The 27758-nt window shown below is 38.4% G+C and overlaps 2 protein-coding genes across 4 annotated transcripts in view; one reads left to right on the forward strand and one right to left on the reverse strand.

Annotated features, from left to right (window-relative positions):
• Positions 1 to 1854: 1854 nt before the first annotated feature.
• The window catches only part of LOC311440306 (uncharacterized protein), a 114604-nt gene continuing 88700 nt past the window's right edge, over positions 1855 to 27758 (reverse strand). The window contains exons 3-4 of the mRNA XM_084527021.1: positions 2468 to 2627; positions 1855 to 1964 (exon numbers count right to left, since the gene is read on the reverse strand). Of these exons, the coding sequence (XP_084383147.1) occupies positions 1898 to 1964; positions 2468 to 2627 (227 nt within the window). The 3' untranslated portion in view covers positions 1855 to 1897. The remainder of the gene's footprint in view (positions 1965 to 2467; positions 2628 to 27758) is intronic.
• ADGRL4 (adhesion G protein-coupled receptor L4) overlaps positions 7587 to 27758 on the forward strand; it is a 77838-nt gene continuing 57666 nt past the window's right edge. For all 3 annotated transcript variants that reach the window (XM_084527018.1, XM_084527019.1, XM_084527020.1), the window contains exons 1-2: positions 7587 to 8266; positions 9827 to 9976. In XM_084527018.1, the coding sequence (XP_084383144.1) occupies positions 8245 to 8266; positions 9827 to 9976 (172 nt within the window). In that variant the 5' untranslated portion in view covers positions 7587 to 8244. The remainder of the gene's footprint in view (positions 8267 to 9826; positions 9977 to 27758) is intronic.

The following is a 27758-nucleotide window of genomic DNA, read 5'->3' on the forward strand; positions in this document are numbered from 1 at the left end:
TTTGGGTAAGATCAGCAGGGCCCCACAAAGCCCAGTTACCTCCCTGGGGCTTTGTCTGGCTGTGTAACTGCAGGAGACAGCAGAGATGCATCAACTGGCAGTCTGTACCAGGTAGTATCCATACAACCAAACCGGCCGAGACCCCATAATCTTTTACCAGATGGGACTGAACCAGAATGCCAGGATGCATGGAATAGTCAAGTTATAAGTGAAAACAGTTGGAAATATGGGACTGGTCAGGAGCCAGTACAGACAGCAACAAAGGGCTGGTCAGGACTACAGGTCTTTACTTGGCACTGGGTGGATGCTGATACAGATGATGAATGGGATGTGTCAGAAATGCCGTTCTCTGCTTACATGTCTTGTGTTAGATTGCTTCTGCACGAGAAGGGGTTCTTCCAAAACATACACTTAGTTTCTGAGACTCTACTCCCCATCTAGTGAAATCCCTTCTGTCCCTGAAATGTGAGATTTGCCTATAAACAAACACATTGAATTTTGTTTGGAGGGATTATTTGTATATGGATGTAAGGTGAATTTCTTGCATGCATTTGCACTAGTAAATCTTTAGCACTTAACCATTTGCACAAAGTGAAAAAGGAGTAGTCACAAATGCTGTCAAAATGGAATTTGCTTTTAACTTCAAATGAATATTCATGAATAATTTCCTCTGCTGTTTGCTCACCACTCATATTTAATGGGAAATGGGATGAATAACAAGGTGCTGAAATTTGCTGACAATACACAATTATTTAAGTTAATATAAACCAAGGTGCAAAAATAGGAATTTCAGGAGGAACTAATAAAACCTGAGTGACTGAGTAACAAGGTACCAGATTAAGCTCAGTGCAGACAAGTACAAGACAATGAACATTGGAAGAAATCATTTGAACTACTTGTATGTATTGATGGGGCATGAATTAGCTCTAACCTCTCTGAGAGAGATCCTGGTGTTAGGATAGATGAACTGTCCAGCAGCAGCAAGGAAGGATAAAAGGCTGCAATCTTCTCCTGGGGAAGGGTGAGTCCACATCAGAAGGATCCTTTTGGTCCTACTTCAGCAGGCCTAATTTCACACAGAAGTAGAGACCTCTAGACCTCTATGCAGGGATGTAACTGAGAAGAAAAATCACTGGATTTATTTATTTATAATTACTCTCTCTTATTGAGGACTGAATTACACACAGTTAATCTAAAAGGCAGCTTTGAAAAGACACAGTACAAATAAAAACACCCAGAGAAAAGGCAAACACATGAAAAGTGGCCTGAAGGATACAAGTTAAGCAGTTTACTTTCGAAGTCAAAAGAGCATCAGTGACATACAAAATAATACGCAAATCTGTGATGGGCATAATCTGAGTATCTTCAACACATGCCACAGTCCAGTAGCTAGGATTAGAGAACAAACAGAAAGGTTTAGCAATTAATAATTATGTTTAAATTCAGATGCTAAGCTTTTCATTGAAGCAACTGAAACAAATTGTTGCAGTGGTGGTCTCTAGACGAGGGTCAAACCAGTATATTGCAGGCTTTAATTTTCAACTGCTTCAACAGGACTTGCCAGAGCTCCACCATCAGTGCGGTAACACTGCAGGAACATGAGTCTGTAGCCTGAAGAATTATATGAGAAAATGGCCATCATCACTGTCCCCATGCAGCAACAAAGCGTAAACTTTTCTGCAACTGCTACCAACTCACTGCTACATAGTAAGGGTCAAGAGACCCTTTCTAGAGCCAGTCCACATGAACATCACAGCTTGCCAGGTGACTTGGATGCTAGAAAAGCAATCACAAAAGTAATTACAGGGATACTTAAGGACCTGTCCCTTCCTTTCCTTCTGCTTTTCTCTCCACCAGACCATTGTCCACATTATCTTTGAGTGCAGTGACTTGTGCTCTACGGGGTGGTGCCAACTTTCCTTCTAACCTTGAAGCTTCCCAGTGAGCTACAACGTTCCTGAAACCTGGAATGAAAGGGATGATATCACAGATTAAAAATATTACAAAATAAGTGGTGTCTTGGCCAATGCATCACAGAGAACTTTCTGCCTACAGAAAAAGTCAGCGATGGTAATTGTTTTTAACACATTTTTTTTTGACTTATAGCACTCTTGGCAGTTCATAGGATGTACTCTAAGTCCTAAATGGTCATCCAATATTTTCCTCCTCTGAGTATTATTTTGTTTCCCAAATACAGTCCTCGTGCATTTTTCTTTCTGCAACGGTTCTCAGATAGGAAGTGCACAAATTCCTAAGGAGTGACTGAGAGGAAGGAAGAGGCTGGGGGGAGGTGGGTGAGGCGGGAATGGGGGCAAGGGGAAGAGGGCTCTGGCCACACAGAAAGGACACACAGAACACAAAAGCAGCAGACAGGTAGGGCTACCAGGAGATGTTAACTGAGACATTTGTAACTGTGAGGAGCTGAGGAGATGAAAAAGAGCATCTTTCATCGCAGAATTTTGCATACCTCATCTGACCACAGCCTTCTGAATCCCTGTGGCAATAACAAGCTGGCCACACCTCCTCCTCTGCTCCTTGTGGGCTTGCATCTCTGCAAGGTACAGGCCCAGGGCAGATGGAAGTTCCTGGGAAGTACTGGACCAAATCCCAATATCCTTGCTTAGGATCTATAGACACAGAAGTTAAGAGACACAGAAGTTAATTCAAGAAGGACTGAAATTTATAATAAAGTTTATAATTTAAACTTGTTTGGCAGTCTGTTGCCTGGCAAGTAGAAAGACTTGGTGTATTTATAGGATATTGGCCTGTGTGGAATATTGATCCAAATGTTGAAAGGGTATACACCTGGACAGGTTGACAATGACTGTCATTACTTCATGTCTAAGACTGCATGTTAGAATAACAAGAGTCAAAACTCTTATCCCATGTAATGAGACAAAGAAGAGACACTTGTCCTCTAGGAGCTACTCTGGTTGTCTGGTGGTTAATATATTAGCACTTCTAATATAAAATGAGTGTGGATTGAAAGCAACTGGTAATCAGGCATTTCACTTGTGTAATTATTCATGGGTATCTCTCTATTGCTCCTGAAGAGATGTGACTATCATTAGATCTACCATAGAATGACCAGTCCCAGGAGAACATAAATAGACAAGAGAAACAAATTACTTTATCCCTTATAGCTGTGAAGATATTTTTACCCAATCTGTACATGTATATCTCTTCTGTATTATAGCAGATGTGGAAATGGAGCCCAGTTTCAGGGTAGTTGATATGGCTTTTAGAAACATTGCATTCAGTTTAAAATCCCTTATTTCATGACTTCACCCAAGGTAAAACAAAGAGCAGCAAGAAACTGGCTCTGAACACTGAAATATTTAATTTCTTTCAGACGGACATAGCTACGCAGCTTTAGAAGGATGTGTGCACGCATATGTTTGTGTGTTTATAGCTTCAGAGTTGCCTAGAGTTACATCTTCCCAAGAGATATATTCAGACCTGCATGCTCAGGTGGAATATGATGTTTGCACACAAAATAATAAGGATTCGTGAGGCACTCAGACAGGAAGGTGAGGTGAAGCTGTTATAAAGCAGATGCTAACACTGCTCTTTTGGCAGAGTCCTACCTGAGGTAGGATGCTCTGTAATAGGCTAGTCTGTGTCCTAAAGATGTTTTCCCTGGATTATTTTTTATTTGAATATAATTTTAACCAACCACAGAAATACATTATTTGGAACTGACATCAAGTGCATTTTCAACTGTATCCAGTTTTTATTGACTAGAAACAAACTATAAGTGCTCTAGTGACTAGGATAAATGAAGCATATCTGAAGTAGCTTTAAAACTATTTAATTCTTGAAGTGATAGGATTTGGTTTGGAAACAATAAATTAATTTGATATATTTATAAAAAATAAAAATAAAGAAAGAAAAAAAGAAAAAGAAAAAATAAAATAAAATAAAATAAAAAAAAAAAAAAAAAAAAAAAACAGCAAGAAAAAACAGCAAGTATCAGAGATAAAGATTTATCTAAGACATTTGGGCATCCTCAATCTGTTTTACATCTCATTTTCTTTTTGGCAGAAAACTAGGATATTCAAGTAAACAGTCATTTGCCAAAAATAATGTAAAGGCCAAAAGGAAAGATCAGGGTCATCTTTTTATTATTGGGATTAAGTATTCATCAGCCCAGTTCAGTAACAGATACATATATGTGCTTATGTGATAGAGATAAATACGTGAGTGCGTGCATGCAAGTGCTTGTGGCTGTTCTGCACATACTGAGTGGATTATATTGAAGTATACTGCTGATGGGTTAGATACCAGAGGCTGAGAGTGCTGAATATATGTGGAGCTGAACAGCAAGGAGGCTGAAGATGTATGAACCTTACCTGGAGCTTTCAGGATCTCTCAGTGTGATACACACTCTCACCAACCCCTCTCAAAATAATTCATAGTGGTCTGAAAGTGGGGTCAGCAACCTATGGCAGATACATTTGTAAGATGCCCATCAGATGGCAGCTTTTGGCTCTTGCTAGGTATCCAGTGGCATACATACTTAACATGTAATTTGAGAAAGAAATATACTTCCTACACACTTGTTTATCCCCATTGTAATATAAAACTGTAAATGTGGTGAGACTCTTAGGTATATGCTCAGCTAAGCAGTCCAAATTTGATTGCTCCAAAGGCATAAATCTGTCTTTAATGCAGTAGATTGTGATTACGTTCATTTGAAGGAAATAATACAATACTAGTTTTGTTCAGTTTTTGTTCTTTTGTTGATGCTATAGGCAGCTTCAGTAATGAAAGGAGTTGCTCTATCTTTATCTTTTGTGACTAGGTTCTTGGAAGTGTTAACTTCCCTTCCTCATTAGCTGTGGGTGTTAGTTCCATAGCATTGTCTGCATAATCAGCATCCCAATTACCTTTAAAATCATTGAGAATACATTTCTACAGGATACAAAGCTAGCAAAATATCCAGTAATTTCTATGAGTGGGCTGATGTCTTCCTACCAGTTCACCAATAAAAACCCAAATTGAGAAATCTACAGACAGACATAAGATATTGCAATCACAATGATCAGTAATCAAAAATGTGTGATTTGAAGTCAAGCATGTTAACGTGTGCATATTCACTTATTTATGCCCTCCTAACTCAGCCTTACAAAGACAAATTAGCCCATTTATAAAACGAATTGCACATTTAAGTATAGGATCAGGTCTCTGTTTCCACTGTGTAATAATGGAAAGGCGTTTTTTGGAGTGTTTCCACAAACCATTTATTTTTAATGCTTCTTTATTTTAAAGCAAACCGGGATGGATTCTTCTGTACTGATATTCAACATTCCTGTATACATTTTATTTAGTTTTGACATATTCTTCAGTTTTCCAGGAATATGCATGTTTGTGCATGTTTCTTCTCTCTGCCTGTAAAGACAGACACCCATCAATACTTCACTTCTGTCACATCTCAATATTTTTTTCTGAGCATATTTTGAAAAGTTTGACAGCACAAATTTGAAGGTGTCTGCTTTCTCATGTGTTCACCTGCTTGTTTAACTCCTTATCCCTATATGCCAGTAGATAGTATCAGTAAATCCTCCTGGTTTAATCTCCAAAATGTCTCAGAAATCTTCCCTTTCCTCTTCTTCTCCTCATAAAATCTTTGTCAAGTCCATCCTTCTCCACATCCATGCCTATTGCGACCTTGCTGTCTTCAGACTCTAACTGACACTCACATTAGCCAGTTTTTAAAGTAGTCTCATGCAAAAGTAATCCATTGCTCTCAGTGTTGAGATCTCATTAAGATATTCCTAAATCCCCCTTCTTTACTGTCTCCCTATTGCCTTCCAAATCTGATCAAAGCTCCTTTTATCACCCAAAGTTCCTCTTGACCTAACCTTCTTTGTTGTGTCCTTCTTGTGCTGTTCTTCCTCATCTTTCTTCTTTACTTGCTTCCTCCTCACCCATTGCCAGTTATAATGTAAACTGTTTGACAATTAGACCTGTGCACCTTCTTTCACTTTGTCCACTGTACCTGACAGTAGAGTTATTCAGCAATGCTGTTGCAGGTGGAAAGGGTCCTGACAAAAGGTTTGTACCTTGGACTATGAAAAAAGCAAGTTAGCATATACTTTTCTTGTAAAAATTAAAGATGTTTGCCTTCTTATACAGAGGTTTTGGTTTTGTCTGTCATCTACAATTTCTCCTATATGCCTAAGCCTTGAATCATAATATGAATTAAAATTCTTACTATAAATTTACTAACGCTATGATTCAAGAAACTGCTTTCCAACCTGTCTCTCTGAATACCCCTTGCAGAAAGGAGAAACTGAAACATTTGTCTCCGACTTTCCAAAAATGTGTTTTCAATGCTTAAGGTCTGAATTTTAGGTTGTAACGTATTGCTGTCTGTCTTACTCTTAAACATCTTGATTAGCTTGATTTGAGGGAATAAAAAGACACAGGACAAATAGATGTAATTGCAGTATTATAGGCTTTCCACACCAGACCTTTATGAGTCAACTGCAATTTGGCACCAGGATCTGCAAGTTAGTGCAGACAAGCCAAGCTCTCGATACAGCATGAAGGACAGGACAAGCAGATCAAAGCTTCTGTTGATTCATCTGACTTTCTGTTCCTCTGTGTCTTTGCACATTAGATTATGGGAAAGCTTAACAAGCTTCTTCCTTTCTTCCCCTTTAAGTCCTCCCCCCTACACACAAAGTCAAACAAGAGAAAAACAGCCTTCCTACGCCCTGGACCCTTTGTTCATTATTCTGTGGTTCATCGAAAATTAACATCCGGTTACTGGAGCTTCCTCTCTCTTTGCCAAGGTGCTACATAAGTACTTTGTGCCAGCTAGACACCTACGTGCTGTTTCTACATGCCTCACTCCTCCCTGGCCTGAGCAGATGTTAACCCATTCAACTCTAGCCAGCAAAAATAATGACGCAGGAAAATAATAGTGAGCAAACAATTCATAACAGAGCTAGAAAAAAATGTTGCCAGATCCACATCCATGAATATTTTTTATAAGCAAGCTGATGCCTCCCCATCTGCTGCCTACCAAAATCTCAACTTGAAAAATTCATAGTCAGACGTGAGATATTTTAACCACAATTATGTTCTACAGCTTCATCCATTTTGTTTACTTAGAGAGATTCTCCAGTCTTCCAGGAGCATGTCTGTTCGTTCGTTTCCCTTTGCTTTGAATCTATGAAGACTGACATTCATCAATTCTAAAGCTTTACAGCGTTTCAGTGCATAAGTTGTCATCCCCAGGAAGCTGGGAAATGATGGCATGCACGTCATCCAAAACTACATTAGTATCGTTGTATCAAGTATCATTGATTAGGATGCTATAATTGCTTTCATGTTTAACAAAAAGACATGCCAAATGCTTTACCAAATTTGCTATATTTTTATACAACACCCCACTCCAGTTCCATGAATCTGCAGAAACTTTTTCTTCCTCCGCTCCTGAGATTCCCGGCCATACAATTGCTTTCCTGCCTCTTTCCTCCCTGCCAATATCTCTTTGTTTTCCTCACAAAGCAGAGTTCAGTGGATTTCCTGTACCTCCTTACAGGCCATTACCCTTAAAGCAACATTTCTTGGCTGCAGAAAGGATCTATCTCAAAACTGAAGAAAGCTCTAGGAAAATCACAGTCAGGCAGGATTGCCTAAAAAAAAAAGGGTCTTGGGGCTTACCAGGAAAAGGTGGAAGGAAGCATGTAGCCCCTTACCTCTGAGTTTGTAAACCCTAGCTAGTTACTAATCTCTTCCACATCTTCCTCACCCTCCCTGATTTGTTTCACCATCCTTCTATTGCTCCTTCACTCGTTCTGCCAGGAGGCTACCGTTCATCCCTTCCATTCTCTTCCTCCCTCTATCCTGAGAACTCTCCCAAAAACTTCCTCTAATCCATGCTCCTCTAACTCATTCACTCCTGCATCTTTTCTGACACCTCCTGTGAGACCCAGACTGCTGCTTCTTTTACTTTCTCATTTACTCCTTTCTCATTTATTCCCTACTGGTCAGAACACCAGGTTCTCAGCCCCTCCCAGCCCTCCATGTCCTGCTTGTGAGTCTCAGTATCTTTTGGGAACGCGAAGCTCAGGATAAAGGGCAGTGTCAGGGCAGCACTTGCACAAAGACATCATTTTCCTAATAGGCATGTGTGCATATTTTGCACATGGTGGTACATTTTAAGGCAGAGAGTTTTTTTCTGTGACACGGGGGCTCTGCACCAGGCGCCACGCAGCAACGGCAACACCAATGAAACTGCTTCCATTCCTAGGTAGGTGAAATCTCCTTCCCAAGGGACTGAGTGGCAAGTGGGAAGGGAGTGGGGTCTTGCAGGACAATCTATGGGGACAGCTGTGCTGGGGCTGGAGAGAAATGAGTGTGTTGGAGGTAATGGAAGGCTGCTTGTACAAGGACTCAAGGTCCACAGAGCTGTGACTTGTGCTGGTTGCTACAGGCTTCCGTAATCCCACTGTTATGGTTGTCCGAAAACCAAATCCCACAAATGCCAGTCTTTGTCTCATTGTTGGTTTTATTCTGTAAAAACAGAAATATTGTGGGTTTCAGTGTTTTTTGTTTGGCTGGTTTGTTGGTTTTGGTTTTATCTTAAATCCCTCTCTCACTCTCTGCTTGGGAGATTTTTAGATTTCACTTGTTATGAACACTAAAATGGCAACAGAATCCTACAGGTTTCTGTTTTAATCTTTGAGAGATTGTCTCCTCTTTCAAAAACAGAGAAGATGAAACTTAGTGATACATAAATTGATTTGGATTATATATAGTTGTTAAAAAAATGTGTGTGACTTTTAATCTTTTGAATTTTTCATGAAATTTTAATTTGTTCAAGAAAACAACACCTCAATGAGATTTCCTGAAGCAATGAAACCTATAACTGTAACACTAGGCTAGCAAATATCCAAAATAATATTTGGGTAGGGAAAAGCAGAACTGCAGGGGAAGACAGCATCTAAAATGGGCTTCATGTTCTGCAACTTTCATTATGTCTAGCTAACCATTTATAAAGAGCAAATTCAGAAACTTACTTTCCCTTCTGAGTTAACTGCCTCATTTCTAACCCATTATGGGGTGTGTATAATTATTCAGTGAGCTGTTAGTTTTCTCACAGGGAGAGGTTCCTTTCTTTTCTTTGTGTTGGAAACTATATGCATTCATACAATGAGAAAGTAGTTATATCATGTAGGAATTGTTCAGCGGATAGAAAAAAGAAGGCAGTACCTTTATAACATAGAAATGGTATTTTAAGAGACTACTTTTAAATAATTTGGAGACATTTTTAAACCCTAATGCCACAATGTTGTAAACACTGTGACATGTCAATTTAATCTCTCAGACCATGCGTGTGTGTAAGCAACATATGTATGGAAATGCTTATAAAAGTTAAATGATCTTGGGAACCTCTGTGATATTTTCACTTGATATGTGTAGGGCAGTTTGTATTACACTCCATATATAATTCAGAGTACAAATAAATGTCCGTGCTTTAGTGGAAAGTAATAAAAATATTTGAAAGCCTTTCAAACATTTTCCTCAGATCACTGAGTAACTTCTACATTGTTTACCAATTTAATACTAGCTGAACATATACGCAAGTTCTTATTCTCCCATGTCTGCTGTTGCTAGCCCCTGAGTAGTTTCACTAGAGACCACTGCTGTTGATGGCCATATCCCCATCCTGCAATACAGCTGACTCTGTGATGACATTATGTTTATAGAAATATCCCAATTTCATGGAAACCTTTTGCACAGATTTGATTTTAGAGGTCAGTATGAAGCTTTCAAATAAAGAAACAAATATGGTTTTCCTTTGTTCCAGTTCTGGTTTCCAGTCTGCTGGACTATGGCTACACTACTGCAAGCTGCAACATGACATGCCACAAAGATGCACGTTGTGAAGTTCAGGGTGGGACACAAGGTTGCTTTTGCGCCCAAGGATATACAGGAAATGGCATAACCTTCTGTTACGGTAAATAGATTTTGCCTATATGTATTTCTGTGATGTGCTTGCTTGAAAAGAATACTCAAGAGCCCATTAACTCAAGGATTAAACTTCATGGTACAACACCTTATGATAGCATGCTGTCAATGCCAAAAATTAAGGTTTTTGCAGTTTCTGAGAAATTCTACAGAAATTCTACAGCCTCAAGCTACTATTTTAACATGGCATAACATGCATCTCAGTTGTATACGACCTGTTTTCCAGCTTCAGTCTTGGTGCATTACGGTTCCATAGAGATGCTGATGTATCTTCTCTGATTTAGTTTCAGCAATTGCCCTTGTGACTTCAGACTTCTAAGGCTTGGGGTTGACACAACTGCTATTTTATAACCTGCACATCTCATCCATATACACACAGTAGTAGCTCACTCTTCCCAGCTGCTAATCATGATTAAAAAACTACTGTTCCTGAGCTATGATAGAAGACTGAGGAGGTGTGTGCACCATGGGGAAATGCCCACATGTGAAGCTAATATTCATTTTTCCACTTCGGCTGCTAGCAAGGGAAAAATGCCAGAAATCCTCCAGAGGGGTCTGCTTCTGGATGTGTTTGTCTTCCATCCAAATAAAATTATATTTTCCCCTTCTTCATTTTTGAGTTGTCCTCTATTATGTGTAGCTCTAATACTTATTTCCACTGCTAAATGAATATTGTCAGTTTTTAGTGTCCTGAGAAATAGTTATGAATATTAACCAGCCATTTAGTTAGTTTTTGTGTTTCATGCATCTTGGGAGATTAAGCAGTAATGGGCACTTCAGTTTAGTATGAGCAGAGACAAGCTCCCCACCTTTAGTTTTTTGTTTGTTTGTTTGTTTGTTGTATGGATCATTCACTATGGTATATTTGGAAGCCTGTTTATTGGAAAATTTAGAATGCAAAGACATCCTCATAAGAAAGCTGACTAGCTTTTTATAAACTTGGAATATTTAGACAGAAGTTTTGCAGTCTAAAATAAAAAACAATAAGGAATCACAAAATTGTAGAATAATTTAGTTTGAAAGAGACCTCTAGAAGTCATCTGGTCCACTTCTCATTCAAAACAGAACCAACTTGGGGTTTCTTGGGGCTTCAGCCAAGTTTTGAGCATCTCCAAGGATGAAGATTGCACACATCTCCGGACTGGCTGTTCTACTGGCTGACTACCATAACTTTGAAAACATTTAACCGATCCTAGCTGGAGTCTTTCTTGTTGTAACTTCTGCTCTCAAATGCATTCATCCCTTACTAAATTTCCAAGAATAGCTTAGCTTCATCTTCTCTATGAACTCCGTGACCGCCCCCCATTAGGTACCTGTAGATGGCAATAAGATTTCTCCTTTTCCTGTTCTTAAGTCTGAACAAACCCTGTTTTCCTAGCTGCTTCTTTGCATCACATGCCATGTAGTCAATAAACATATTTCTTTAATACAATGCTAAACTTGCCATAAATATAGGTCAGTCTTGTATACACCACATTGTCAGTAATTTTCTAGAAAGTTGTGATTATGCGTCATCAACTTAAGTTACAAAAAACGTAACTGTTGTCCCTCATTGATATTATTAAACTCATAAATTATGTATGTCAAGTATGGCATTCTTAAATCTACACATGTAAGGATGTATTTATCTTGCCTTCCATGTTATTTGTCCTCATCCAGTATCTTTTTTTTACTTTCATTTTCTCTTTTATTTTCTTGGGGAAATATACATTAAAAATCAGAAGGACACTTATTGGTCATTTAAACAAAATTCAGTATGGTGAAATAGAAGTGTCAGTCACTCACAAAACTTGTAAATCGTCTAATTGTTTATTAAAAATAGTACTAAATGTTTGGAAACTTAATCTTTTTATCAAATTTTCCAATATCTGTCCAAGCAAACCAGTTACTAGATTTGTATGTGCTGCTTTGCAGTTAAGAGTCAATGGTTTGAAGCAAGCCTCAGGTCAGGAGACCAACATTTTCTCTGGTAAAATAGCTCAACAACCACGAAAGTCACTTACCCTCAAGCTAAGTAGCAAAGCGTGTATCAGAAAAGTATGGCTGTTGTCCCTGAAAGAGAGCCTACATTTCTCTAGGGCAGCATATTATAGAGTGCGTTATTAATATTGTGCAGTAGTCCTATAATAGCATAAACAAGTAACCTGAATTTTAATTGGATAGGCTCTAAAAAGGATTAGAAATATAGGCTAAACCCTATCATAAACAGTTTAAAGCTATGAAAATGTAAAGCAAAGCCTCAGTCATTTAATGATGTATTAGATCTTGCTGTTCTGTATAGGGAATGCTGCAGGTGTATCTGCTCTTCTACAGATAGCTACCCATTTTTCTTCAGTTAATAATCTTAGGCTTTTACAATGATAGTCGAGTCACCTTCAAAGGAGATCATCAATTATGTGCTAATACAGGCATTTTCTAAAGAGTATATATGTTGTGTTATATTTGCGTGTTTGCCCTTTTTGTTATTTAGATGAGTTGTGAGAGTCATAATTACTGTCATCAACATTAATAATTCTGCATAGTGCAGAACCATCTTCAGTGCATTTACCTGGTAGGCAGTTAAACTGCAGCACTGGTTGTTCTGAGGTTTTCTTCTGAAACCAGTAACTCAAATTCCTTCTACTTGTAAAAACGTTGAACAAGAAAAACATACTAGTTTTCAGTTTAGTTCTATTAAGCTTATATAGCTGGAAAAGTGTCCCTTTTTATTTACAGAGACATTCTCAATGTATTTAGAGGATTCACTATTTTTTCTCTACTTTCACTTGCTTGTAACACCTCTTAAATACTTGTAAAAGTTATTTGTTTGCTAGCTCTGTCTTTTCAATGTGATACACTTAGACATTTTCCCTTGTGTTTACTGTGCTGCAAAAGGCAATAATGCCCTGTTACATTTATTTTCTAGCACCATTATTGATGAATCATGAATCACTGATGTCAGCATACCTTAGGAATGGGGTTTGTTAGTTTTTACTTTGCTCCCTTTGCCAGCTGGATAAGTGACTGTAGAGAGCTCAAGATTATTGGATTTGCTGTGTATAGATAAAGACATATAGATATGAATTTAATTTCCTGGTGTCAAAGTCATGGCTTTTAAAATAATTATCCTCTTACAATCTTTCCCATAAGATTTCAACCACTTTAAATTAGGTCATGTTTTGGACTTTGGCATACTTTGGCCAATCTAACAAAAAGCTAATTCTCTTCATAATCTCATTGTCCTCACTAAGAATATGTGCAGGAATGCACATAGTCAGGAGAATAACTGATTGTAGGATCTGGCCTCTTTTATATATTGGAATTATAACTTGCATCGCCATAAATTCCTTCTGTAGAATATCTTCTAGAAAAAGATAAATGAGTCACCTTGTCAAGCCTTACACCTCTGAGGTATGAAATAATATCCCATTCTTCTTTTGTATTTATATTTCTTGTTTTATATAATATAAAATGAGAGAGAATGGCCTCTGAAAACTGTTTTATTTTTAGGACTCTTTTTGGGCAGATGTGTACTCTGAATGTAATGTATGAGGCTTTAGCTTTACATTATCATATATGTAAATGAAGTTTCATAGCTAAAGCTCTTGGGGGGAAAAAAAAAAGTATATATGTGTATATATAAAAATAAGACTGATTTATAGATAAATTAACTTCTTTTTGTCAAAAAAAAAAAAAAAGGCCGTGGGTTTTGTACAGACAAATAGCATATATTTTCCACTTTTGTAATCTATTTCTTTATGTGAAAAATCAGCCATATAAACTATGTGCTGCTTATAATCCCAGTTTTCTTCTCAAAAAAAAAAAAAAAATCAGATCCTTTAGAGAAGATTGGGGTGGAAGTAGTGGAAGTAAGACTTCAAAGAAGCTAATATTTTATTTTTAAAACAGAGGGAAAAATGAGTTGGCATCATTGATGCTTTCCCAAGCAGCTCTGCTGTTTCAATACTGGCTGCTTCTTGATTGCTGACTGCCAATTTGCTGCTTTGCTGGCACACTGTAGGAAATTAAAGTAAACAGTGTGATCACAGTGTTTACTTTAACTTTGTAAAATACAGAAGGAAAATGAAGCAGTGTTGTTTGTTCCAGGAGGGTAGGCAGGCAAGCAGGAAAAACCTTAACAAAATATCCCTTCCAGATATCCCTGCACATATTCCCTTATAAAAGTCACTTGCAAATTATACTGCAAAAATTAATCAGTCTTGCTTGTAAAATAGTTACAGCTCTTCCTGAAATAGTGAGCAGGGACTTAGGCTATCAGGGCGACTTTGCACTGTAACAGGATGCTGACGTTCTTTCTGAAGTCCAGTCCAGTAGGATTTATCATTTTCCAGAGGCAAAAAATACATCAGTGAAAAGTGGTATTTTATATCAAAATATGGAATCCCTCTGAGAACACAGAGCAATTTATGTAAACTCAGCTGAATCAAAATGAAAGCCTACTCAAAATCTGAACATAAATATATTTTCTTATTTTACTGATGGTCATACTACCAACTCTCTGGCTTTTGCCAGCTCTTAGAAGGAGCTTTCCTGTGAGATTCCAACTTCTTGCTATAAGGTGATGTTGATGTGTCCCACAGTCAACTTCTATTGTATTCACTGAATTTGTTTTGATAAACCAGTGTCACCATTGTCATTCTATAGTACTCAATATAGCACAAAATATCAAGTAGTCTATAGTTTTATGGAAACTATATAGAGTTTGGAAATTTTACCTTTCAAATTAATTAGACCCTGTAAAAAACACTGTGTACAATCATTTCATTATATTCAGAAGTGTCTTTCGGTAGCAGATGATCTGATACAAATGCTGGTTCACCAGAGGAGAGTTTTCTGTTGTTACCAGCAGGCATACATCACTGGATGTCACTTCTTTGTTTACCAAATAGTCTGAAATCACTGATACGGAAGATCCAACCCACATACCTCCTAAATTCATTTCAGTGCTATCAGTTACCACAAGCTATAAAAAGGCAAATTGCAGCTGCTCTAGCATAACACAGCAGGAGAGAAATATGCCTTAGCCAAACACAAATGATGGCGCTCAACACAGTGGGTGACAGCTTGGAAAACTTGGGATATGCTACACAGCAAAGCAAAGCAGACCCCTGATTTTTTATACATTCCTCATAGCTTCTGGGCTTGTCTCACTTTTCATTACCCTTTCTCCTTTTTGCCCCTCTGTCTTCTAGACTGCTGTTCTACAGCCAAATTCTGCCATATCTTTTCCAGTTTCAGGGTGGTGCATGGTAAAACCAGAATTTGGGCTGTATGAAAGGGCAGAGGTCATCTTCATATTCAGAATTCATACTCTGTGTTTAGGTGTCTGACTTTTTTGGTGGTCCCAAGGACTGTTACAAGGCCCCATCGTGTTTGTTGTATATGTAGTTATTATATTTTTAATTAAGTCCATACATTCAGTGTTTCTCTTTGGGAAACAATAAATTTACTTCTTATCTACATCTGCATTGGTCATAACACAGGCGAACGTTTTTCACCTTTTCCTGAAACACAGGGACTGACTGCTGAGCTGTACATTGTTACCCAGCTGAGGTATCTTGCTCAACATTCATTATTAACCCTGTAGGCAGATTATGAAATAGGAAAACCTGGGCAAATTAGCCTGGAGGATTTTTTTATTCTCTATCCTGTGCATAATGGTCTACTTGCCTGGGAACAGCTGGACTTGCTAGGTTAATGTTTGGACTTGATGATCTTGGAGGTCTTTTCCAACCTAAGTGATTCTGTGACTCTAAGTTAGCATAGCAGGTTCTTGGCCATTTGGGGACCTACAGTTTTGGTGGCACTTCTTGTTTTGTGGATACTTTCTTTGTGTATGACTTTTGGCTGTTCATGCATAAGTTACACTTTTGTGTAATTTTTGGTAAGGGTTTGATAGCTGTGGTGTGTGTAGGTTGCTGGGGACTAATCAGCAGTTGCATGATTGCCTTCCAGTTGCAAAGGACTGACATATGTTTATCTTCCTTAAAATAGACATACTCTTTGCTAAAAGTGTTAATCAAAACAGTATTTGTACAGTTGACTTTACTTTTTATAACTAACTGAAATTGCTTATTGTAACAAGCTACTATTGAAAGTATATTTTACATGAAGCTTTTAAGAGTAGATCAGGAGTTTGAAAGGGAAGAGGGCATTACAGCAGTGCCTGGCTATGCATAAGAACATCAGTCAGATGGAAAGCGATGCAGGATATTTGAAGTACCAAAATGTTCATGCTGAATAAGACACAGTGGAGGCTATCCTACTCCAATTGTCTTACCTCCTAAAATGGCTGAGTCCATAAAAAGTCCATAAACATTTTATGCATTCAAAGTGCCAAATTCAGTTAGCTCACTTGTATGAAAAAATATCTTACAGTTTCTCACTTGAATGAGATAGAGAGAAATCTTCAGAGGGATAGCCCTGCTTCCTACTGGCAGAAAATACTGTATTCCTGGGCCAGAGATAGAGCTCACTATAATCATTTGTAAAATTGACCCTGACTTTAATAAGGCTTGGATCAAGCCCATATTAGACTTGTAACATTCACAGATCAAAACAAAACAAAACAAAATGTTCCATGTTTTCTGTTTACTTTTTTTTTTTTTTTTTTTTTTTTTTTTTTTTTTTTGAAATGCTACTTTGAGCATGGCTAAAACATAGTAACGGATTACTAAACTAAACTTCCTCTTGTTATATCTTTAATCGTATCCAGTCTCTTTTTTAAATTAGTCCTGTTTGCAACTAAAAGGTTTTTTTTTGAATGTGTGTAGATGATGTGGTAGTAGAAAAATAGTTCTCTCTCAAAAATGTACCCAAACTTTTAAGCTGATCAGCTGCACATGGATAGTTTCTTATTTGTTTAATTCAAAATGTGCTTTAACCCTTGCCAAATAATGCTGACTTCCTTTCTTGAGAAAATAGTCTTTTCATCCTGATTTATAGTCCAAGAAATCAATCAATATGGTCCACGTTTAAAGGATGTAGGAAAAATTCATTTAAAGAACTTAAAACTTATAATCTCAAAGTCTGCTCACTTTGTGCCTACCAGAGACATAACTGACTTTCTATATCTCTAGCATCTACAATGCTACAATCCAAAAACATCCAGCAATAACAATACATTCTTCTTACTCACTGGTCCAAAGTAAAGGGATGGAAGATATTTCCAGAACTTCTGGATATACTTACATGTATATGACATGTACACAAATGTATACACACTGATCTATGTATATGTGAATAAAAAGCATATAGTAGAGCTCACTACACCTATCGGATTCTGCATCTGCCTTTGGGGCTATGAATTTAGTGTAAGTCACCTAACAAAGTATCATAAAGAATTACACACCTAAGAGAGAATGATGTCATCTTTATGTAGCTACACTGATATCCATATAATATCCCACCAGTCTGGCATACTCTTTTGTCTCTGTTGAATAAATCATAGTTTAATAATGGAAAAGTGTTCTCCATAGGATTGTTGTTGCTTTTCCCCCCCACCCCCTCCCCACCCCTTCCAACATAAACTGGCCAGGAGTGGTGAAGTTGTCTGTAACCTCATTTGAAATGTGTAATTTATCTAGGATGATATGCTGGTGCACAATTTTTCTGTGTATGACTGTGAAAAATTGCCGGCTGAGCTGTTGGCAGACAGAATATCACACCCTGCTCAACCCTGTACGTATAAAAGAGTTTAAGAAGGTAATTGACACTTTGGGCCTCTATTTGCCAAAGAAAGAGATAATGACGTTCTCCAAGAAGATTAGAATCTAACCAAACATTGTGTTCTAAATATAGAGCACAAAGCCAGGTGATGTTTGTGAAAATGCTGCTTGGCTGCAGGAGGAGGAGGGTGCTGAAGGACTACAATTTTGCACTGTATATATTTTAGGTACACAGATTTAATTTAGAGATTATGGCTTGAAAATGAAATTTACAGTATGTGTGTTTTGGGGTGATAAGAAATTGATTTTGTGACCTTGGTACACACTAATTGAAATATCTGGCACTGTGTTTTGCTGAGGTTAAAGGAAACCATATATGCCTGGAACTGTATTCTTCTTTCACCTTGAACTGTGCAGTTAATCACAACCATAATCACTGGCAGGAAGGAAGCTGCTGTTTAGCTGTTCTACAAGGAAGCTGAACAATCTCTGTTCTTTGTCTAATGGATAGGTTGTTGTGTGATTACTTCAGGCTAGGTTTAAGAGATTCAGATAACTTCAAAATGGAGACTTCTGGTGACATTAACCATTCAGTGAGCACCCGGGGCCACAGCTTCACCCAGTGCGGGGTAGAGGATGGCACGAGCAGGCAGGTCTTCACAGCTCTGTGGAGCTGCCAACCACCACTCTTATGGCTGTTTGCTGGGGCTAAGACAGCTCTGTCCTGTGCTCTCTGCCAGTGTGCACCAGGTGGTCCAGGGAAAAGCTTCCCCAAGCTGTATCAGAGAACAGTACATGAACTGTTCTGGCCTTGGACTGGTATTCCTGGGCATCCTAATGCCAGTTCTAGCATTAATAGGTCTTCTTTATTCAGCTGGGTTTCTGTCTTAGTTTAGATTTATACAACTGTGACAGTCTAGAGTTTTCTATAAAGTAGTGTGGCAGGGTGCCCCATTATTTTGCTTATTATTTAATGTTACACATTTGTTAGGTTGGCACAGGATCATGTTTTTCGAAAAGGAAAATGAAAGCTTCTGAAAAGCCTTGACAATAAATGGTTATTTGTTCAAAAACAGCCAAGTCCAATCTTTGTTTATGTTAGTTGGCTTCACGTAATGGTGTTGCAATAAAGAAAAATAGCTCTTCAGGATATGCATTGGCTTTTAAGTTTTATTTGTAATGCAAGCTATGCACATAGGCAGCAATCTACATAAGTTACATTGAGGGAGAACATAAGCATAGATGGTGACTTGCGTGTTTATATATTTAGTATTTATTTGTGGCAGAGCATCTGGATCTCAGTTTTAAAGAATGTGAAATCAGGCTGAGGTACTGCAGTTTTCATTCCCAGAAAGTTACCAAAAGAAGACTAAGAGAAAAGGTGAATTTATCACCCACCCGGAGACTGCTGCTGCTCCTTCTCTCCTGCCCTATCACTGCAGAGGATCTGCAGGTCCATTCCCCTGACCTTATATTCTCCTATTCGATCCCAGCTTAGGAGAAAGTCCATGGTCTCCAAGGCTTATTATACTGTAATCCTCACTGCCCTCTTAACATAATGACAATTTTTGTGTATACCTAAAGTTCAAATGGGCTGAGGGTAGCACAGTTCCGTTTCACTGATTGCATCAGGATGTCATGGGAGCCAGGAGCTAGTGCCACAGTGATATCTACACTGCATGAAGATCTTCATCACTGTCTCTGTAACTTCAGAGGTCCTAAAAAAATGCCAGAGAAATTTTCCACTACAGTTCAGCTACCAGGTATATTGGTGTGAACTGAAAATTCAGTTAAGCTCTGTGGACCTAAATAGGAGCTCTGAGCTGCTCAAGCCTTGTCTTAGTTCTTTGTGGTTATGGAACAAGAGTAGGTGGAAAGTCATATTACAGTGGAGGCTTTGCCTCACTTTTTGTCTTGAATAAATCATTTTGGTGGATAGCATTGATCCTGAGGAACCTCTGCCTTTTTAAAATCAGCTTGGAAAAAGTTCAGAAGGGAGATCAGTGGAAGCTGGAGGTACTCAGGCAAACAGTTCAGCCCTTTGTACCTATCCAAAATGTTTCATTATTCAGAGATATGATGAAGCATGCATCAATTCATAAATATGACCCACTGTGCAAAGTAAAAATGTCGATATTTCTGTCCCATTGTGCAAGGGATACCTGGTGCATACAGAAAGAATTTCATCTCTTTAACAACCACAGAGAAAATAGGAAAGGCAAATAACCTTCAAAAGAGTATTGACTTGAAAGCAGGGGTAGGTAGAAGTTTCTAAAACTTAACACAGCTTTTGAGCTGGGGTAATCAAAATAGAAATGACATTGGGTAACAGATTTAAATGACGCAGAGCTGCAGTTTGGCTGCTTTTTTAGAGTAGTGATGCAAGTTGTGGTACATTGATTCCACCATACTCAGCTCTGTGGCTAAAATCTAGGAGCTTCTACATGAAACTGTTGTTAGAAGATAAGGTCACTTTAGGCATGCATCACACAGTACCACAGCTGTCACAGGAGAAGCTAGATATCATGGCCTAGGTGTGCTGGGACAGAGTAGTGGGCTACCCACTGTTGAGCTCAGTTTATATCATTTTGCACATGAGGTCTGAGAATTAGATGAATGTCAAAGGGGAGGCTGAGATAATATTTACACAGCTGTGGGCTGCAAAGAAAAGAACTGTTAACTGAACTTTTTGTACATCATCTTGAATAAACAGGTAGTATGTTAATACCACCAAATGCTGGGGAGGGATGTGCTAAAAGGTCTCTGGGCTGTGTTCTCTGTTCTCAGAGAAAGTTATTGCAGCTTTTATCAGCTGTAAAGTGCTCTTGAATTATTGCTTAAGATTTGGCCTTAGAATTATCTAAATTCTAAAAACTTTTAAACTAACAATGGCACATTACCCCCAGGCAATGCCATGCAGACAGCAGCATTCACATTGGAGCTCAATATTCAAACTAGTGATGGGGCTGTGCTGTAATACGGATATCTGGTTTTGCATACCGCAGCAGAAACCCAAGTGCTGGACTACTGCTGCTTCTGCTGGCATCGTAGTAAAAATAGTCTCTTGAAATACCTGCTGCCTCTGTTCTCATTGCAACAAGCAATGTCAAGAGCACAGATGAGTATAATGATATGCTTTATTATAGTTTTCTGTAGAAAGGGTGATGTTGATGACTTTCCTCTGATAGAGAGGGGACTTGCAATTGACTTTTGCAAGCCACAAAAGTTGTAGGATACAAAGCCACAGTTAGGGGTGGATTTTCCAAGAAATATTTGTTGAGCACTTTTGAGCTGTCAGGCTCTATCCTAGGTGCCTAAAGGAGGACTGAGTTGTTTCAATCTTGTTATAATCTCAGTTGTGGGTGATGAACAATTGAAAATCTGTCTGTGAAATGCCTTTTTTTTTTTTTTTTACTATCATCTGTTGGCAGTTTGGGCTTTTGATTAGCTTTATTTTTAACTGTAAAGACCCTTTACTTAGGTGGGGAAACCCTTTACTTAGGTGGGGAACTCTGAATGAGCTGGCGCTGCTGGTGGTAGTAGCTCCTTGCCATTGGAGATTCAGTAATTAAAGAAGTAGATAATATCCTCCTCACTGAGGAGATTTAGAAAATCATAAGGACTTTGCGTTATTACAGTGTTTAACATCAGCAAATGGAGGAAAAAAAAAATAAAAACATGATGGCAATTTTCATTAACTGCAATGCATGTGGAGGGCTCTTTTTCTTTCTTTGAACAGCCAAACACTAAACAATTCCTAAATCCCTCCTTGTTACTTATGTTTTCTTTTTGGTGGTTAAAAACTCCATAAAGCAGAAATTGAAGACTTGTTATTAAAATACTTGCTGACAGCTCCATTCAAAACATTCTTTCAAATAGTGCTATCACATCATGAGTCATCCACTATTCTGATATAGTTGCTTTAACAAGTACCTTCCTTCGTGGTTAAGGCCCATCTCTTTTCATTGGAAAATTCTTCCTTTAGACATGTATTGAATTACAGCTGTAAATATGTCTTTCTCTGGTATTGCACCGTTTGGGCTACAGAACACATGTAACCCACCCCCCACTGAAGGAAGGAAGGAAGGAAGGAAGGAAGGAAGGAAGGAAGGAAGGAAGGAAGGAAGGAAGGAAGGAAGGAAGGAAGGGAGGGAGGGAGGGAGGGAGGACGGGAGGGAGGGAGGGAGGGAGGGAGGGAGGGAGGGAGGAAAAGAGATGGCCATTGGTCATGGCACAAGAAAACAAGAAAGAAACACTAACCTTTTTTACCTTCTTACCAGGAGGATCTGGGTACAAATGCCTTGTGCCATTAGCATAAGTCAGAGTTCCTGGCTCAGTGCAATGACCTTGCATCCCTCTGCAAATAACACGTTTCTGCCGCTGAGCTGGCGTGCAGCCCCAGTACTTGTAGGCACTTCTGTGCACGGGCTCTCCTAGGGCCAGGTCTTCACCTGGCGTACAGCAGCACAGCTCTGCTGATGACAGCAGAGTTAAGCAGCTCCCACCACCTGAAGACTGAACCCAGGAACATCCCAGGGATTAAGTGGTCCCTGGTGAAACAGGGTGAGTTTCACTCTCTGAGCTTGAAGTTGGAATTATTTACAGTCACTTTAACGGGACAACAGCTGCTCTTTACCTAGAGATGTGCCAACAGCACTGAAAGAATTTGGATCTAAATTGCAGATGGATGGATTTCAATTTGATTCAAGTAGCTGGACTGCACGATGCTGTACTGTAAGCTCTCAAAGTCAGAGCTTGAGAGAAAAATCATTAAGTTGGAAGCTGATACTCTGAAAGACTTTTATAAAGCAATATATTTTCATAGCAGACACAGATCAATTTAAAAGTAGTAATCAAGGGCCATGTGCTACGTGTTCATGGACAGAAAATGTGGAGAATTCAGCCAGAGCCAGACACTTAAAATTCAGAGCATTCAGACTAGCATTGAGGATATTGCCTCTACGGAAAATAGTATGGTACAGAATTTAAGTATTGTGAATTTGTTAGATAATCACAATGCTGTACAGAGATAAAGAAGCTGCCAGATCACTGCCAGAAACAACCTCAACACAAGTTTTCTAGGCAAATTTGGGTTTATCTTCTGTACAAATTTTGGTGGAAGGAAAAGTCTCTACAAATATCCCACAAATAACATGTGCTGAAGTCGTGAGACAAAAGGGAAAAATATAATTCAATAGAATTTAGTATAATTCAGTATCTTTGATAGGCATTCTTTAAATTCAATGTAACTATACCTGTTATCGTCAAATAAGATTCAGGCACGGGGATTATTCCCTTGCCAATCATAAGAATTTTATGAGATGTAACAATCCCTTCAAAAATAGCGCATCCACACAGTACTGTTTTATGTCATGCAAATGATAGCATTGTATAAACTCAAAATTTATATTTACTTGGATACTGCTACAACTAAAATCCTCCTGGATATTTTTAACCTTGCTCCCTTAGTAGTCTCTTTGGAAATACTTTTATGAAAGCATAGTGGCCACTGGCAGTGATAGATGATCCAAAAGGCTGAATCATTTCATCTTTCGCAGCAGTCATTGAGAGACTCTGCACAGTACCATGCTAAGTGCCTGAAATCAGATCTTCAAGCATTCAGGATTCATACTTGGATCCAGCCTTGGTTTTCAGTGCCTAGCTGAAGTCATCCTATGTCATAACTTGGAACAACTTGAAGACATCCATGTGTGAATCACTAACACTCTCACAGGTTGCTGGTTCTCCAGTTTTCCATGTCAGTCCTTACCAGCCAGGGGGGAAGGTAGAGAGTAATAAAATCTTTAATGGGAGGCTTTATTTTAGCTGATATGATGAGGTTTTCTGCAGGAGTGACATTGAAATGTGGTCCTCCTCAGTACCCTTTAACTTTGTTGTCTTCCACTGAATCAGACAAGCAAATAAACAAACCAACCAAAAATAAATAAATAAATAAATAAATAATAAAAAGTTGAAAGTTTTCTTTAAATAACCTCATTTGGAAAGTTACACTGTGTACACTTTGAATTCACATTTACTAATGAATCTACATGGTAGCATAATTTTTCTTTGGATTGAATAATGAGAAAATGTGACCTTGAGCTTGCATTTCACTAGCCATCACAGTCAATACATTAAGATGTAAAATGGTAGGAAGCTATGTCTCAACATTTTCAGGTCCTTTGGAAAATTTTGTGTGCTAATAATTATATGTTTGCTGTTTTTATTGTTACTTCTCTGGTCCAGCCTTTGATAGACCAGATGCAAATTAATTTTGTCTGGTTTGTCTGTGGGCTCCTGCTAATATCAGTTGCAACAGAAAGCCCTTCATCACATATTTGTATAAGTAAATCTGGTCACTGACTCTTCCCATTTCCATCCTCTCTGCCTTCCCTCTATATAATATCTCTGTACTGATTATTGTTAACAACATCTAGTAATTTAGCATCATCTGTGAATTTAATTCTCAGGCTGTTCATCTCTTTTTCCAGAGCATTAATAAATATGTAAAATAAAACTGGGCTTAACACCAATTCCTGTGGCAACCCAACTGGATACCTCTTCACAGCTCACTGCAGGGCTGTTTGTCATGACTCATTATCCTTTGTTTACATTCCTTCAGCCAGTTTTCAATCCACATGACAGCACTCTTATCCAAGACATTATAAATTATTTTTCTAATAAGATTTTGTGAGTCACTGTATCAAATGCTACAGCCCAGATATATTGCAGCCACCCTGTTCCTTCCATATACTAACCCAGAAAATGGTGGAGAAGCAATTACATTTGTCTGGCATGATCTTTCTTTGAAAATACAAACAATTTATTGGTCATGGTTCCCCTGTTGTTCTAGATGATTCTTATGCTCATAATATTTATTCCATTATTTTAAAGGAGAGTGATAACAATTGTACCAGGAGATAGTGGCAGGTTCACTCTGCCTCCCTTTCTCCTTTTCTTTAAAATCTTTCAGGAACTGCTGAGATTCACAGCTAGGAGTTTAAGGCAAAAGGGGAAATATATCCCAAATGCAATGGGGAGTCACACATGAGGAGTATTGCCAGACAGGTGTCTGAGAGCAGATTACAGCTGCTCCCATCTCTGTAGATGAGACATTAGTGAGGAAGGACAGAAAGACTGCAAGGAGGGAGGAGAGGATTGCCATAAATATCTGAAGAGAAGAAAGAAGCAGGGGAAGTCAGAGGGACTCTCAGAACTGGGAGTTGAGTTGATGGGGGAATCCTGGAGCTATCAGCTCTAGCGGAGGATCCCTAATCTGTCATAAATTCAGTAATTTTGTCTGTTCCTCTTCATCTGAGAGCTATGCCTTGCTCTGTTCCCTAGTAATCCTTGTGATTCTGTTTGCTTGATTGCATGCTACTTGGGCTTTTGGAAAATAATTAAAAAAATAACCCAGTTCTTCCATATGAATTCAGATAAAAGCATTTTATTTGTGCACTGTGTATTTTGTATTGCAGCCTATCTCTTCTCATTACATCTAGGCCATGTGGAATATTAGGGACAGGAACTTTGCTTTTGTAACCCCCGTGTTTGGGGTCTGAAATACATGGGCAGACTGCACTGGCTTTACCAAGAGCTGTTCTTGCCTGCAGTGTGGGATCACACCGAGGATCAAATCCTTTGTGGAAGGATTACATTTTCTGCCAAATATGTGACATGGTTCAGTTTCAAGCACATACAGAATAAATCTATGACAAGACAGACATTTAACAGTGGCTTAGTATCTAGGACTTTCATGGGAGACAGCTCTCAGTATCTGATCTAGTAAGATCTAGTAAGGCCAATGTGGGATCCACCCACATTTTAAAAAAAAAAAAAAAAAAAAAGTGGGGATGGTGTCTAATGAAGTTTTAGGACAAATTTATATATACTGCACTAGTATGGATTAGTACAGCTAAATTATATGGGGAGATAACACCTGGGAAGCCACTTTTAAGGAAACTGGTTTTCTTTTCTACCAGATCTTGTCACTCCTCTGCAAATCTTCCCTATCTTCTTTGTGTCTCACCCACGCTTATCCTTGGACTTTAAAATGCATTCATCAGAGATAACAGGCTTCATTTTATATATAGATAAGGATTATCCCATGAAAACAATGCTACTGAAAACATGTGATGGCTGACTTGTAAGGAGTGTGTGGACACTTTGTACATATTTTGAAATTTTTGGTCCAGCTCCTGGAAACAAACAACATGAACTCACTCAGGAGATTCCTGTTTCTTGCTGTGCTGAATGCCATATGCTCCGATAGCTCCAGAAAGCCAAACTTCCTGTGCTGGGGACAATCAGAGAGACAAATGCTGTCACTTCCACCCTGGAAACTAACTGCCAATGAAGTTAGTTCATTAGGAGTGAATGAAGTTAGTTCTCAGACTGCTCACTTAGGAAAGTATGGGTAATAATGTAATTGGATTTCTCCTTATACAACTTTGTAAAAACAGAAGAAATGCGGGGAAAATTAAAAAAAATAATAATAATAAATAAAAAAAAATAATAAAAAAAAAAAGAACATGATAAGTAAGTTTTAAACCAGATAAGACAGCCTAAAGACTTTGTAACCACCTTCCTCCTCTGTAATTAAAGAATGTTTAAAATAGAATAACTTGGGCTACATCATCATGACTATATGATCCCAGGATCCAACCCATACTTCAGGATTGAACCAACTGGAATAACGCTCTCATGAATAAAATAATGCAGGATAAAGTGTTGTTTATGATTTCTTTTCTCAGCAGATTAGCTACGTACCTCTTGTAATACAGGCTGGCTCTGTGGAATATCAAGCACGGCAAGAGACCTGTTAGAAGAAGAATTATATTATCCAGCCAAAGCAATATCAGAAATGTCTCAGAGTCTACACTATTTTAATGTTGATTTAAAATCATATATTCATATTACCTTTTTATGTCTAGTATAGCACTGTGATGGAGCCTTTCTTTTGCCAAAGTTGCATTATCCCATTTCTCTGAGTTAGGTAAACTGTAATGTGTCTGCTTTACAGATGGGTAAACTTAGCATAAAGAGTGAGAAGCCATCGTTTTCAGTCAAGAACACCTAAACGTAAGCATTTTCATCTATATTGCCCATCCATAGTGGTACTGACTCTGGAAATGAGCCTCTTTCCATTCATTTCTATGACAGATTATTTTACTTTAAACAATTCTTGGATAAAATACATTAGGCTTCCCTAGGGCAGGAACCTGAAATCAAGACTCCCACATGAAGATCCTTCCTGCCCAGCTGGAGAAATGTGCTCGTGGGCTCAGGATGATTGAATTGCCTTTTTCCAAGTGGCATAACTTCATCAGGAGAGATGGGTTGCATTTCTGCTTAGGTACTGCCTGTAGATAGGCAACTGGGGTGCTTTTCATGACAAGGGGAGAGCAGAATTATTTAGAACTACCTCAAACTCCAACATGCTAAAACTGCTTATGAAGAAGACATTGCCACTGCCTCCTTCTCTTTCTCTTTCTCCTTTTCTTCTTCCTGTCTTTGAATAAAAGTAGCTGCAGCTGTGCTGAGTGCAGAGCAGATCTCTCAGTGTGTTAGGTATATTATGTTTATAGGACCCTGTGCCAGTTTATAGCTGGCAGAGCCACAGGCTCTGACACAGGCTTTTACAAAAATCCTTTTGTCAAGTTGGGACTAAGGAAGAGTCTGTAGAGCAAGGCATTAAATGAGTATCCCTGTCAGCAGCCAGTCCTTTCTAGCCTGCATTTTGATCAATGTTGTATAAATCATAGTATAGTCTAAATTACAGGTATATAAATTATAACTTGTAGCATGGAATATTGGACCTGCTGTTGTTTTTAGCCTGCATACTGTGGCATAGCCAACATACTGTTTCTATCATTTTAATAACCTTTACGGAGCAGGTGGCTGTTGCAGTTAATGCTGCTATCATTTTTCTTTCTTCATGTGATTTGCTGTGATGACAGTTCCATCATTTCATTTTGAGTATTTAAAGCTATTAGGAAGCATTTTTAGACAATCATCTTGTATAGGCATTTTCAAGCATGCCTAAAGCATATAGGGAGTCACTCCCTTTTACACTGCATATTTCTAAATAAGCATATAATATGT

Source organism: Aythya ferina, assembly GCF_964211825.1.
Source record: "Aythya ferina genome assembly, chromosome: 8".
Taxonomy (NCBI): domain Eukaryota; kingdom Metazoa; phylum Chordata; class Aves; order Anseriformes; family Anatidae; genus Aythya; species Aythya ferina.